Source organism: Bubalus kerabau, chromosome 20, assembly GCF_029407905.1.
Source record: "Bubalus kerabau isolate K-KA32 ecotype Philippines breed swamp buffalo chromosome 20, PCC_UOA_SB_1v2, whole genome shotgun sequence".
In the NCBI taxonomy this organism is placed as follows: Eukaryota; Metazoa; Chordata; class Mammalia; order Artiodactyla; family Bovidae; genus Bubalus; species Bubalus kerabau.
In genome coordinates this window covers 61,028,292-61,043,325 of record NC_073643.1, presented here as the reverse complement: position 1 = coordinate 61,043,325, position 15,034 = coordinate 61,028,292, and the positions used below count along the sequence as shown (strand labels likewise).

Sequence of the window (15,034 nt, the reverse complement as noted above, 5' to 3'; positions counted from 1 at the left end):
TCGACGCGGCCCGCCGGCCCGACAGAGGGCGCCCTCCGGCACGAGCCCTCGGCCCCGACCCCGCGGTTCTTCTTCTTCCTGCTCCGCAGCGGGCGGGAGGCGGGAGGAGAAGCCGTCCCACTGCCGGCTGAGGGGCCCCTCCGTCCGAGGCGGGCCGGGGTCGCTGCAGCCCGCTCGGCGGCGGCCGGCTCCGTTGCCCCGCTCCCGGCGGACGGTGCGGGAGAATGGCTCGGGGAAGACGCCCCGGGAGGAGGGGCAGGACCTCACTGGGCGGGCGAGGGGCTTCCGCGGAGGCCGGCCCCCCGGCCCGGGCCCGCGTCTTGTGCCTGGGAGACAGCGGGCGCGCAGCCGGAGTCAAAGCTGAGCGTGTCTCCCTGCTTGCCCTTCGCCTGACCTTGGGGTGTAGCCCGCAGCCTGAAGAGGCCCCAGGCCTTGGCACGGCCATCCCGCCCGGGCCCTCCCGTGTGTACCCTCGGAGGGCCTGCCGGTTAGTGACTTAGTCTGGCCGTCTCGTCACTGCTCGCCACACGAACTCTGCTCCACTGTCGCCTTAGCGCCGGGAAGAACTCGTGCCCCGGGTGCTCCACACCCCTCCACACGGCTCGGGGCCTCACCCAGGCCACTTTACCTTTGTGGCATCAGGGTTCCCAGATGTAAAATTAACCTAGACTCGCCACACAAACTTGCTCCCAGGAGCAAATCCACCCCCCCTTTTTTTTTTTGCAAATCCATTGTTTAGTGGATAAAAAGCACTTGATGAAAGTACTATCTCCAAAGTTAAGAAATAAGTTATGAGAGATTTTCAGCACAACGAAACCCAAGTTCACAGTCCCAACTTTATTGTCACTTGGTCACACGCACTTTAAAAAACACACACACTTGTAAAATACCCACACATCAGGGATTAGAAGGCCATAAAACAAGGGGCTTACAGGTGCCAAAAATATCCTAGGATTCAGAATAAACAAAACTCAAAAACTTCTTTGTTCAGAACACAAAGATATTTTGTTGTTCATGACATTTAAGTTTTGCTGTTGTTTTAAAAGGATATTTTAGGGACAAAAACGAAGCTTCTTGCGTTGCCTGAGGCAGGGCCTGACTTCTGTCTTCCTTGAAAGCATTTTGCAAACTCCAGAAGCCAGTCTGTGCTGGCCTTGCCGTTCACGCCCAAGCCTGCCTCTGCAGGGCTACAGGGCATCCAGGATGTGGTCGATCTTGCCGACCAGCTCCTGCCGCTTTCCCGAGATGAGTTTCTCGTTCTCGATGTATGTGTCTTTCTTGAGCTTGCCAGCCACCAGCCGCTCGGCCTCCACCGCCGCCTTCAGGACCAACTCCTTGACCTGCGCGTCCAGTCTCTGCATTTCGCTCACCTGGCCGAGGCAAGAGCAGGGCAGGGTCGAGAGTGTCCCTGCACCGCCTCCCAAGGCAGGGACGCAGGGGGGAGAGGCCAGCTTCACCCCTACGAGCCCTTTTCCCTCAGTCTCTGGCCCCGGGGAGCCAGGCCTTTCACCACCCCTGGCCCCAGCCGTGGGAGTGTGAGCATCAAGTGTGACAACACGTGAGCTCCCTGCACAGTGCTGGGCACACGCAGGCACTCGGGGAACATCCGTTCTCTTCCCTCCCACTGCCAGACGGGGCCAGGGACTGTCAGGCAAAGGACGGACAGCAGGGCAGGCAACGTGCGTTACCACTGACTGGGCGTCAAGCTGAGGCCTTTAACAGCCACATTCGTTCGACACTCAGCGAGTATCGATGAGCCATGGTGCCAGGCACGCGTCTACGCTCTGGAAAACAGCAGACGCGACAGACAGGCACCCCGCCCGTGGGAGGCCGACAGACAGCATCCACCTGAGGACGTGACTGATGGGTCAGAAAGGGCAGGTGCGTGGACGGGAGCAGCACAGGGCGACAGGAGAGGCAGTGGTCGGGGCTCTCAGCCTCATCCCCGGGCTCCCCACACTTCACACACACTGACAGGCTTGACAGCCATGACGGCTGCGAGCTCAGTCAGGACCCAACGGCTCCCCTCAGCCCCCAATTTACAGATGCGGAAACTGAGGCACCCAACTTAGGTAACTTGACAGGTTCACAAAGTATGAATCAGAGCCTGGACTCCAAGCCATCATTCAAAGTCCGTGCTCCTCCCCACAGCCCAAGCAGCTGGAGGGGCAGCGCTCCACAGAGGCCACGTGGACAGTGCTGTGCAGGCCGGGAGACCCCAGATCTCACACCCCCAGGGGGGCACACGCAGCACGGAAACACGATGGGAGTGCTCGCCCCACAAGCTGGCGGCGAGCCGGGGTGTCCCACACCATCGGCTGCGTGGACCGAGGCAGACATAAGCCGGGTGCACGGCGGCAGCGGGCACTCACTTTGTCGCATAGGTCGGAGCCCTCGGTCTTCAGCCGGGACTGCAGCAGCGCCACTTCGCTGGTCAGAGCCTTGTGCTCCGTCTCCAGGCTCTTTTTGCCGCTGTTGAGAGTGGACACATCTCGGGACTGTTTGTACCTGTTGACCGTCTCGTCAAAGTGACGGTAGAGACCTAGTCTCTTGTTGACCAGGGTCAAGACCTGCTCTGTGATGCAGGCCACCTTCATCCTGGCTTCCGCAGCAGGGTCCTGGGGAGAGACACCGTGTGTGATGACATCTGGGCCTGAGCCCGGTCTGACCGTCACCTCCCAAGGAGCACCCGCCCCCAGCTGTGAAGCCAGAAAAGCATCTTCCTGGGAAGCCCGAGACGCACACTCGCCGACCCTGGCGCTGGACAGCTCAGCAGTGGGCAGCACTGGGCCAGGAAGACGAGGCACAGGGTCACATCCAGGTCCGGCAGCAGAGACAGACGGGGTGAAAGGCACGCTATTGCCGGGGGCCCATGCAAGGGTAGGGAGGTGCTGAGGGAGGAGAGCCCGCGGCCGGGGGCTCCCAGGGCCTTTACTGCGGCTCCCTCCTGCTCAGCACCTCCACGTGTTTCCAGGGCCTAAGGACGAAGCCTGAGCTCCGTGGCCACCACAGCCCTTTAGACGGGGCCCCGCACACTCCCCAGAACCTCTAAGCACGGGCCTACTGCAGAGAGCAGTGGACAGTGATCCAACAGAAAACACTAATCCAAACCACCAACCAACGAGGGAAGCTTTTCCTTACAGTGGACAGCCGACTGCTAAGGTAAAAGGCCCCGCAGTTTTCCAGCCACCACAACTGCTAAAAGATTCAGACAAGAACCAATAATGAATACTGTTACCTAATGGGTGAACGTATACAGTCTTTATACAGCCTCAAACAGACTGTATTAATTGCAAAGAGAAAAAGAGTAACTTTTTGGTGAAGAAACCAGACAGGCACCAAGTCATCCAAGAAATCACCACCACCAACCCTGGACCAGCTGACACCAGGTGCCTCCTGACATCACGCACCACAGACACGGCACCAGTTTATCACGCTCTCACCAAAAATGCGTAACAGGAATTCTCAGGGAGAACCATAAGAAACCTAAATTACAAATGTTCCAGATTAAAGGAGACTAAGGAAATATGACTAAATGCAGCGCAGCATCTTCAACAGAGCCTCAAGCATGAAAACCACGCGCTCCAGAGGCCGCCCTGGGGCAGGAGGCGCAGGGCTCCCGCTGGTCGTCATCACGCGACTCCACGCTCCCGAGGCTGATCCGTGTACTCCAGCCACTCGAGGCGGCGCCCGCAGGCTGCACACACACCTGAGCACGCACGGACGGTGGGCGCCTCCCCCTCAGATGGTCCAGGGAGAGAATTACAGACAAGACAGGGGCCCAAGTGTTAACTGCTCAGTCTGGGTGATGGGGGCACACGACTTGTTTTTACTGTTCCTGCAAAATGTCTACATGTAGAATTATCTTAAAACTCAGCATTTTCAAAATTAATCAAAGAATGAGCAGTTTTTATACCTTAGGAAATGGGCATATGTCATCATAAAACCTGGACTCAGCCCTCCCACGTGACAGGGCTAACTGGCCACTGCCTGGCGCACCCCCACCCCGGGCAGCCTGGGGGACCACAGAACCAGCCGGACCAAGGTCCTTGTTCAAACCCACGGCCCCACTGAAGGCCGCCCTGCTGTCTGCATGCTGCTCGGTCCGGCCAGACGCCTCCCACTTCCTGCCCGGTGGGGCGCCTCGCTCCAGAGGCTCTCTGCCCGCTGCCCACTCCACGGCATTGGCCGCCCGGTGGCAGCCTGACCTCACAGCATCACGGCCCATGATGACAGTAACGGGAGGAGGGGCTCCCAGGTTAAGGATCGCCGGGGCCACAGGCGGGGGTGGTGGTGGGGGGGGTGTCCAGGCAACAGCGTGTCGTCCAGACGGACGCAGGGCAAGCGTGCCACGCAGGCGGCCAGGTACCTTCGTTATGGAGAAGTCTAGCCTGACGTAGACGATGACGGTGAAGAAGAGGATGTAGAAGGTGGCCACCACCAGCAGCGGCTCCTGCAGCATGAGCACCTTGTTGAAGGTGTAGTGCACCTGGGGAGGGGAGCGTTGCTGACGGGGGTGCGCCTGGACGCAGAGCCCGGGGCAGGGGCCTCCCTAGGCCGGGCGCCCCGCCCGCGGCCACCCTCGGGGCCGGCGTGTGCGCCCCACCCCGCCCGCGGCCACTCTCAGGGGCCGGCGTGCACGTGCCCGCGGCCGCTCTCGGGAGCCGCGTGCGCGTGCCCGCGACTGCTCCCGGGGGGCTTCTGTGTGTGCCCGGCCCGTGGCCGCTCCCGGGGGCCGGCGTGCGCGCCACGCCCGCGGCCACGCTTGGCGGCCAGCGTGTGCGCCCCACCCCGCCCTCGGCCGCCCTGTGGGAGGGGAGCGCGCCTCCCCTCCACCCCCAACGTGCGCGCTCTGCCGGAGGCCGCTCTTGGCCCGGCGTGCGCGTGTGCCAGCGGCGCTTTCGGGGCCGGGGTGTGCGCCCCGCCCGCGGGCGCTCTCGGTGGGGTTGGGGGGGGCCGGCATGCGCGCCTACCACGATGTCCTGGATGTGCTGCTCCACTAGGTTCTCCTTGTGGGCCACGATGACGGGGCGGCCGAACGTGTCCAGGTAGGTGTAGTGCAGCTCGTCAGGGCCGCGGCTGATCTCATAGGGACTGTCCACCTGGATGTTCCTGGAGGGGACGGGGTGGGACAGCCTGACAAACCGCACTCCCCAGCTGGCCCCACAGCGAGGATCCCAAGGCCCAGGGACCCTCCAGGGCCCTAGTCCTACTCCACTCCGCTCCCCGCCCAGCATGGGTTCCACCTGGCCCCGAGACCCTGGGTCCACTGCCAGAAAAGCCTGCCTGAGCACGTTTCGTCCCCCGTGCCAAGGGCAGGTGGCCCTATGAGGGCCCACTAGTTTCTACCGGCTGGACTCATGGAGATGCTGGGCTCTGTCTGCCCCATCCTGGTTCAGCAGAGGCTGTCTTCTGATGAGATCCCTCTCCCTTCCAGATTGCTTGCTTTCTGCTTAAATCGGCCAAAGACAGCTCCTCTGTCCATAACCATGGAACCTGATACACCATCTGAGACCTTGGACTTCTGAACCTGGTCTGACCAGCCCAGATAGGACAGACTGTCTCCACTGTCCTTCCCTCTGCGAGGAACACTGCACAGGCCACCCGCCTTCCTCAACTCTGAGTTCTTTCCGGCTGGCGGGCACCCGTCGGCCTCGGGCCATCACCCAGGCCTGCTGTGGATGTTCCAGGTTAAATCGCCAGGAGTCCCTCCTCTGCACCCTGGAACCCAGAGTCCCCAAGGCACCAAGAGGGCGGGACCAGGAGGGGCGGGAAGGGAGGGCACACTCACTTGGCCCCTTCCGGCAGGATGATCTTCACGGTCAGAGAGTCTATGACCTGCTCATCAAACACGTGGTCCACCAGCCTCATCTTCAACGCGTACTGGTCTCCTAAGGGTCGAGCAGACACAGTGGTGAGTGGCTCGTGTGCGCCTTTCCAGCAAGTACTAGCACCCAGGCCCTGAGCACCACAAAGAGAGAACGGCCACTGCCACGCGCCCGCCGCCAATGGAAGACCACGCAGCCAAGTCTCGTGGAAGGAGCGCCCGCGTCTGACTGGGCTTCAGAGACAGCTGTCAGTGTGTTGGAGACACGGAAGCCACGCGTGAGAAGGGCCTCCTGATGCCAGCCTTCCTGAGAATGCGAACACGCTCTCCCCATCAGATCATCACACACAACAACGAGAAACCCCACAGGAAAGAAAAAGACAGCCTTTGCCTTTTCCACCCTCTAATTACTGAAGACTGACCCAGGTTATAGAGGTACTCGTAGCTTGGGAGGTTGTAGCCAACGATGTAATGGGTCTTCCAGCCGCCGAAGAGCGGGAAGCGAGGCCGGATCTCCATCTCTACGGAGTCGTCCAGGATGAGCAGGTGGCTGGTAGACACGTTACCAATCTCGTCGCGGTAGTACACGTCCTGGGCCGCAGCGGGGAGGATGGTCTGCAGAGAGCAAGCACACTTTTTTGGAGACCCCAGAAACGGACCCAGAGAAGGACCACCCAGAGAAGGACCCAGGACAGACGTCCCGCCCCAAGCTCCTCACCACAGCACGCCGTAAAGAGACCGTCTCCATGTGAACCACCTCAGGAAAGCCTAACTTCCCTCAACAGGCTTCAGAGTTCTAGATACCTCATCTGCTTCTCAGTCAAGGTTGGCAAATAGCCAGATTCTCATAAATACCTTTGCAGATGCTAAGGGCTTAGTACAAAGCTAAAAATAACCTGTAAGTTGTTTTGCAGGAAGGGACACTGAAGATGGAAGAAAGCACATCAAATCACTACACGCTTTATGGTTTATTTACAAAAGGGGTTTCTCCACCTAGTATTTTTTACAATTTTTAAAAATTTTCACTTACTTTTAAATTATTTACTTCCAAACCTGTAAGCAGCTTTTGATAATCGAGGGGAAATATAATGCCTTTGTCTGCTCACTGAGCCCTTCTGTATTATGCAGGTACATGAACATGCTTATAAGATTTCATTTATAAGACAAAGAAGATATAAAACTGTATATGCAATACAATCAAATGTTTCTAAAAACGATATTATAAGAAAAAAGAAATACGTATAAGTGTCAGCAATGCTAGGGTCTGGTTTTGTTTCTCCTTTTTCCATTATTCCCATTTTCTGTAAAAGAAAATGGCTGACTTACAGGAATGGGGCTTTTTTTGGGGGGGGCGGGGGGGGGGGGCGGGCTGCTAGTTCCCCGACCAGGGCCTGAGGCTGGGCCGTTGTTCTATCTCTGACTAGACAGTCACAGTGTCTCCCAGTGTCCAGGCCCATCAGCCCATACCTTAAACGATCGCACGGAGGAGACCCCACTGTCCGGCTGCCTCTGGTAATCGTAGCGCGAGAAAGGCCCCTTGAGCACGGCGCCCGTGTGCTTCAGGTCCACGTTCTCCTCCACGGCGATGTTGCCCCAGTGGGAGACCTCGATGACGCGGGTCATGCTGGTGATGGTCAGGAAAGGGCTGTTGTTCTCAGAATGCACCCTGAACGTGTCCTGCGGAGGAAGGAACAAGGAGCTCGAGGATCTGAGGGAACAGGAGTCAACACTAGCTCACGGCAAACTGGCTGGAGACAGGCTACACCTCAGCCCCGGGACGGCGAGAAACGCAGCTCCACAAAGCTTCTTTAGAGACTTAGGTCGTAAATAAAGAAAACGGTAACAAGGAAATGTCAATATACGCAAGACCTAATGGAGACATCATCTGTCACCGGTGAGTTAACAAATAGCCTAAAACTGAGCAAGACGCAGAGCGTTACTGGACTTTTCTCTCCTGGAGAAAAGTTATCTGGAAAAATGCACAGAAGAGATGTTTTAGGATAATATATTGTTATGTGGCTAACCTGTATGTACATGACAGTCACTCCTTTATGAGCTCTAAATAAACATACCGTTTCATTTAGTCTTCAGAACAGCATAATGAAGTAAGTACTACTTACCCCCATTTTACAAATAAAAACATCCAGAGGCCCTGAAGTCAGTATCAGGAAATCTTTCTGGTCACAGATACAAAGAACAGATTGGTGGTTGCCAGACACATGGGTTGCAGAAATGGGTGAACTATTTTGTTTCTTTTTAATTTAAATAAATTGAATAAAAAAATTTTTAAAGGTAAAATGACAAAAGGACCAGAAAATATAAACTATAAACCTACAAAACCTGCAGAGCCAAGTGAACTGTCAACAGAAGGAAGGTCACCTATGAATGGACGAAGACATCTGCAAACGGCATGGCCAGACAGGGGTCAGCATCCAAGACATAGAAAGAACGTGTACAACTCAGCATCAAAACCAAATGACCCAATTTAAAATGGGGAGAGGAGCTGAACAGACATTTTTCCAAGGAAGACATTAAGACGGCCAAAGGCAAGTGAAAAAACACTCAACATCACTGATCATCAGGGAAATGCAAACCAAAACCACAAGGAGAGATCACCTCACACCCGTCAGAATGGCTGTTACAAGAAAGATAACAAACAGCAAGCGTTGGCAGGACGTGGAGACGGAGCCTGTGCACTGCCGGTCGGAGTATGACCTGGGGCAGCCACTACGGAAACCAGCGGGCATGCCCTATTTAAAGGAGATTCCTTAAAAAATGGAAAACACAACTACCATATGACCCAGCAATTCTATTTCTCGGCCTTTATCCAAAGAAAATGAGAACACTAATTAGAAGAGATTCCTGCACCCCAAACTTCACAGCAGCATCATTTACAATAACCAAGATATAGAAGCAACCTAAGTGTTCATCACCAGACGAACGGATATGAGGTACACACAGAGTGGAACACTGCTCAGGCAGAAAAGAAGGAAAGCCTGCCATTTGTGGCAGCGTGGATACAGCTAGAGGGTACAGCTAACTATCTAAGTAAAATATCACTCAGACAAGACAAACACTACATGGTCTCACTTAAATGTAAAATCTAAAACACAAATGGACAAAGGAAATAGAAACAGAGTCATAAAAACAAACAGGTGGTCGCCATCGAGGAGGAGAGGGGGGCCCCAGAGGCAGGGGGCGGGGGGGGGGGAGTTGGAGGAGGGGGTGGGGGCCAGGGGAAGAGAAGGGGGTACAGGGGGAGGAGGGGGGGCGGAGGGGGGGGCGGGGGAGGAGAGGGGGGCTCAGGGGAAGGAGGAGGGGGGTGGGGGGCCAGAGGAGGAGAAGGGGGCACAGGGGGAGGAGGGGGGGCGCAGGCGGAGGAGGGGGGCGGGGGAGGAGAGGGGGGCGCAGGGGAAGGAGGAGGGAGGTGGGGGGCCAGGGGAGGAAGGGGGACCTGGGGGAGGAGGGGGGGGAGAAGAGGGGGGCGCAGGGGGAGAAGAGGGGGGCGCAGGGGGAGGAGAGGGGGGTACAGGGGGAGGAGACGGGGCGCAGAAGGAGGAGGAAGGGGGGTGGGGGGCCGGGGGAGCTGGGGGAAGAGGAGGGGGATCCGGGGGAGGAGGGAGGGGCCGGGGAGGAGGAGGGGCGCCGGGGGAGGCAGGAGGAGGCACTGTAAGCCTTTAACTTACTCAGGGCTGTATGTCAATTACACCTCAATAAAACTGGAAGGAAAAAAAACCAAGATACCTTTCTTTCCCAGAAGTCCAAGAAATGGACAAGATAAGGTGTATTTTAATTCTTATAGCTATAGCCACTTCATTCATTCTATGACTAGATATTCAAAAATCCAACTGAATTATTAATCACATGTGACTGTATTTAATGCCAGTACTGACAAGGATGTGGGGACACTAGCAGTCACATACTCCTGGTGCCATAACAAACTGGCTGAATTTTTTGAGAAACCATTTGAAAGTACACCACAAGAGATTTTTAATTGTCCATATGCTTTGCTTTGGGCTTCCCTGGTGGCTCAGAGGGTAAAGCGTCTGCCTACAATGCACGAGACCCAGGTTCAACCCCTGGGTCGGGAAGATCCCCTGGAGAAGGGAATGGCACCCCACTCCAGTACTCTTGCCTGGAAAATCCCATGGACTGAGAAGCCTGGTAGGCTACAGTCCGTGGGGTCGCAAAGAGTCGGACATGACTGAGTGACTTTGCTTTCTTTCATGCTTTGCTTTGAGAACTTTTAAAAAAATCTACCGAGAGTATAGTGTGAAAAAAGAGAAAGGCCGGCTGAAGCCTTAAGGTACAGCTCGAATGCCACCGTGACACCTCTGCCCATGATGCTTTGTCTACCTCTGCCCCAAGTCCCACCTCCTTTAAAAAGCCTTCCTCAAGCCACAGCCTCTACCTGAACTCCAGGAGGAGGGGAGTGAGCCCCACGGAGTCACTTCTCAGCAGGTTAAAATCCTGGGGTTGATTTTACAAAGGGCCGTGGATTCCCACCCAAGCCTCTCAACGAGCAGTCCCTCTAGGACTCCAGAGCGGACAAGTGCGGCGAGGGCCCACCTGACTGTAGGCAGGGACGTCACGGAAGGGTCCATAGTCCAGGAGGTCCTCGGAGCGCGTGGGGTTCCCCAGCTTGGTGTAGCTCTCTACATTCCGGGAGGCAAGCTTCACACGCATGGTCTGCGTCTTGGTTGGGTAGGGAGAGTAGAAGTAATGGTTCCCCTCAAACACCACGAACTGCTTCTCCGACTGGGTGATCTGGGTGGGGTACGGCTGAAGCACGTGGGTATAAACGGCTTCCACAATGACCGAGATCTTGGCCCCAGGATCAAGAGCCACTGGGAGCTTGACTGTGAAGAATCTCCCGCTGCAGGAAGAACGAGGGGAAATGAGAGACCAAGACACTGAAAAAAGAGCGGCTCAAAGGCACAGTGATATTTTGTGCCAAGGTGACACCACTGGCCTCTAAGAGACTACGTCCAGCCTATTAGTGGAAGCCTTTTAAGACAGATGTCCAGGGAGTTCCCTGGTGGCCGAGGGCTTAGGTTCTGGGCTTCCACTGCGGTGGCTCAGGGAAGACCCCGCAAGCCATGCAGTGTGGCCCAAAAACCTTAAACAAAATAAAAACACAAATGTCTACATGTTCATCTCAAGGTTGTTTATAAGAGTGGTGAACAACCCAAATGTCCAACAACAGGCTAAGTGCTGAAAGCATCGCAGTAGAGCCGCACCACGGAAGGCCGGCCGACACGGAGACGCGTCCAGGCGCGCTGAGGCAGCCCCCGACACGCCGGGCGCACCAGGCCACTCTCCTGTTAGGGTTCCAGCCTGCCGATAACATGCAACCGGAGGCGGCGAGGCAGACACATGCCGGCTGCCACCTTACCTTTTACCCTTAATGCTGGTTTCTCTCACTTCCAGATTGTTCTCCTCCTCATCCTCTCCCTTCACCTGCAACAGGACAAAGGAAGTTATTCTTTTTTGTCTTTTAGCCTCTAAATTTTGAGTCAGCAATTAACTAACTGCCTCATAATGTCCACATTAAAGAATTCCAGCTGCCAGAACTTTGTGAAGATCGAATTCTGGTTTCAGTAACAATTTTTCAACCAAAATACAGGAACACTTCAAAAGACTGACTTTTTCACTGAATAAGCTGTATAATATGCTCCATAAAATCATAATATTTCCTGAATGATAAAATACACACGTACAAATTAAAAATATACTTCCAAATCCAGTTCACACTCCCAAATATAAAGGCCGGAAAGGTTTCTTTCTGGAGATTTTCTTCTTCATTTATACTCAAACATGCATGGGAAAAAACCTGAGCATTATTTATTGTTATAGTAGAAAAGTCTCACGCGTAATGAAAACTGACTTTACTTGCACAAAAGGCATTAACAGTGGCGCAAGCAACGGCACGACACACTCCTTCACCCTCACCCCTCCCTCACCCCAGTGCACAACCACAAAGAGCATGCAACTCCAGCAGGCTGCAGGGTCCTCCTGAGGAGAGCAGGCGTCTCGAATGAGACTGTGGAGCAGGTGCTAAGGAAAAAGCTTATACACCCACCACTATCTCTTTGCCAACCCAAACTCCACCAAAAGAAAAAAATTTAAGACCACCTTTGAGGACTGAAGCAGTGATCCCCAATAGAGTATGCAAAGCTATCATGAGAAAGCTATTTGTAGTATCTCAAAAGCCTAAAAGTTATCATACGATCATCCTCAACAGTCAAACAGCCTAATAAACACAACCGATTTCACTCTTAGCACAATGGGAACATTCTAGTATATTCCTATTTATCAGGAACTCTCACTGTTCAGCTATATGGTGATTTTGTCTTAAGAACTATTCCTCTTCATTTTTAAGTATTTATCAGATTCACTGCTGAACTAACAAAAGATTAAAGACAAAAGGTTTCAAATATAGGATGCAAATGAAAGGAAAAACATGTTTGGTGGCAAGGAGACAAGGAACCACTGGCTCCTAGTCACCGATTCCCGCAGTCCCTTCCACCAGCTTCTGAAATTCTACATGTAAGGGTGAATATAATTCCCTGAAAATACTTCAAGCAACCGCACTAAGACTCTCAGTCAGTTGTTGGAAAATATACATCGTCTTGGTTAAGTTTATCATCTGGTTATGTCCCCCGCTGAGATAGAGGTACAAAAGAGCCTCTCTTTTGGACTCCAAATCAAAAAAAAAAAAAAAAGACTCTGGATAAATCTGGTGATGGGACCGCAAGGTTTCATACTCCTGCAGAACTCTGCCTCTGCTCACCTAGGCCAGAAGAGGCAGTGCAGTGTGCTGAAGAACACAAATGAAGTCTTAAACAAACTAGCCTAAGCCCTGACTCTACCCTAAGACTTCAGGCAGGGGTTTTAACAACTCAGCCCCCAGACTCCAGCCCTCACCTGCAGTTAGAGTACATACACATCAAAGGGCTGTCGTGAGAGTTAAATGAGAATGTCCTTAAAATACCGACCACAACACCCAACAGCAGGTGAATTCTCGCTAAGACACCAGTACAGAAACCCAGGTTGGAAGCACGCTCTCCAGGCACGATGGCCAGATAGCTTCTGCTGTTGTCTGGTTACACTCTGGCAACCTCGCTAGGTAGGAGGAGCTTTTATAAAAGAGCAGGACTTAACAGTTCAGAATAGAAAAGTGAATTTTTAATCCATCCTTCCACAAAGCTTGAAGTAAAACTACGTCCTACAGCATGGAGGAGGCCTGAAAGGGAACAGGAGTCATTTCGGAAGCATGATCTCTATAAAGGCAACTTTACAGTTCCAAGTTCAGAAGTACGACACTGTAATGACTATTTTCCCAACTAATAATTGAGTAATCACTTAATGCATGTTGTCTAATGGGAACAGCAATAAAAGGCAAACCTCTGTATATGTATATTCCCTACGCCCCAAACCAACACTGCCTCCTCGAGGGACGTAAAACTGACGACTGAAATGCCTGGAAGAAAAGAAGCCGACTGGGGAGCCATTTATTGCTTTACTGTCAGAATGAGAACAGGCCGGGGGAGGCAGAGAACTGGACTTTCCTCTTTTGTACCGTATTACTCGCACGAGTTTTTAAAGTAACTTAAAGAAGAGAGAACTTTTTTTTTTTTTTTAAGAGTTCTTCGCAGCCGTAAGAAATGCGTTCTGTGTGCAAAGGTTTCAAAGAGGCACAACCTTGGAAGCAGGAGATTTGAGCTTCCGACCGCCGTGGCCAGAGGCGGATCCCCGTGACCCCGCAGGCCCGGGGCCCGGCAGCCCGCGCCGCAGGCCGGTGCTGACGTGTCCGGGGCGGACGCCGAGCCGCCCCGCCGCCCCGCCGCCCCGCTCACCTGCACGCCGAGGTGCGCGAGCCGGGCCTCCAGCTCGGGCTCCAGCGCCAGCAGGAAGGAGGCGGCGCGGGGCGAGGAGCCGCTGCCCGCGTGCGCCAGGACCACCTCGGCCGTCACCTTGGCCAGGTGGCTGCTCAGGTCCACCGTGCGCTTCACATCCTCGTTGACCAGCGGCGGCGCATCCGAGGAGGCGCGGCCCGGCGCCGGGGCGCAGGCCGCGAGCAGCAGCAGCAGCAGCGGCGGCAGCAGGCGGGCTGCGGGTGCCTCCATGGCCGGGACCGAGCTGAGCCGCAGGGCGCCCGCCCCTCGCGCGCCCGCGCGCGCCCCGCGTCCGCCACGGCGCAGCTGCCCATTGGCCCGGCCGGCGCCCAAGATGGCGGCGCCCGCACGAGGACCCGGTCTCCATGGTAACGGGCGGCCCGCCGAGCGCCTGCCTGCGCGCGCGGCGGCCTCGTGTCCCGGAGGGCGGCGCCTGCTGTCCCCACCGCCGGAAGGCGGAGCCGCAGCTGCGTCCGTCCCCAGGAAGTGCTGCCGCTGAGTGGGTGGCATATTACTTTTTAGCTTAGAAAATACTGCCCCCAAATTCCCTGTAAACCTGCAGACACTTGCTTTCTCCTCATTGACTGTCTCAAGAAGCGACTTGACTGAACTTTGAGTTGCATACCCATCTGAAGAAAGGACAGGAGGACATCCTTTTAGCGGAGAACCAAGTTTTGGCGAGGAAGGAGAGGGAAGATGTCTGGAAGATGGTGGGCAACCTGGCCCATAGAACTCCGCAGTCCCAGGGACTTTCATTACTTCAGTTTGTGAGTCAAAGCGCGCCACACATTACCGGTGCTCGAAGGGAACGAGACCCCAGTCTAGGCCAGACTCGCTCTCCCAGAAGCTGAAACCTGAAGGGAGCAATTGCACCTGAAAACTGCGGACTGACTCGTCTGCCCGGGAGGCCTCAGGGCTGCCTCGGGCCCCAGCTTCTTGGTGTGTGCTGCTTCAGTACCTCCCTGGACCCTGGGAGCACAAGCTCTTCTCCAAACCCGAGGAAGCAGGAGCTCATCCTGTGGTAGCCACGCGCTGCAGGAAGCAAACTCACTCAGAAGGACAGTGCACATAGTGAAGTGCGGTTTATTACACCAGCGGGCCCGAGGCATTGTCTCCTCTTAGCCAAGGACCCCGACCAGTTTTTGTGAAAACCTTATATGCCCCAAGTGTACAGCTTAAACCCACCTCCCCAAATTCCCTGAAACTAGCCTGAACAAGGTTGGAATTTACGACTGTGTCCTGTTACATAGAGCATTAGCATATTCTTTAGGCCACAGAGAGTCCAAGTCCTGAGGCTCTTTTATCGGGG

General features: G+C 54.9%; 1 protein-coding gene across 1 annotated transcript; it reads right to left on the bottom strand.

Annotated features, from left to right (window-relative positions):
- Positions 1-816: 816 nt before the first annotated feature.
- On the bottom strand, positions 817-14,008 carry RPN1 (ribophorin I). Its single transcript, XM_055557785.1, has 10 exons — positions 13,687-14,008; positions 11,223-11,287; positions 10,397-10,703; positions 7,295-7,504; positions 6,250-6,442; positions 5,792-5,891; positions 4,974-5,112; positions 4,370-4,489; positions 2,373-2,618; positions 817-1,370 (listed from the first exon to the last, which is right to left on the bottom strand). The coding sequence occupies exons 1-10, from the start codon at positions 13,954-13,956 to the stop codon at positions 1,188-1,190; spliced, it is 1,833 nt and encodes a 610-aa protein (XP_055413760.1). The 5' UTR covers positions 13,957-14,008; the 3' UTR covers positions 817-1,187.
- Positions 14,009-15,034: the final 1,026 nt, after the last annotated feature.

Excerpts from the sequence above, each read along its gene's own strand:
- RPN1 (XM_055557785.1), bottom strand. The coding sequence starts at position 13,956 with ATGGAGGCACCCGCAGCCCGCCTGCTGCCGCCGCTGCTGCTGCTGCTG. Across the intron at positions 5,113-5,791 it reads ATCCTGCCGGAAGGGGCCAA|GAACATCCAGGTGGACAGTC; the intron begins GTGAGTGTGCCC and ends CGTCCCCTCCAG. Across the intron at positions 1,371-2,372 it reads GCTCCGACCTATGCGACAAA|GTGAGCGAAATGCAGAGACT; the intron begins GTGAGTGCCCGC and ends TGCCTCGGCCAG.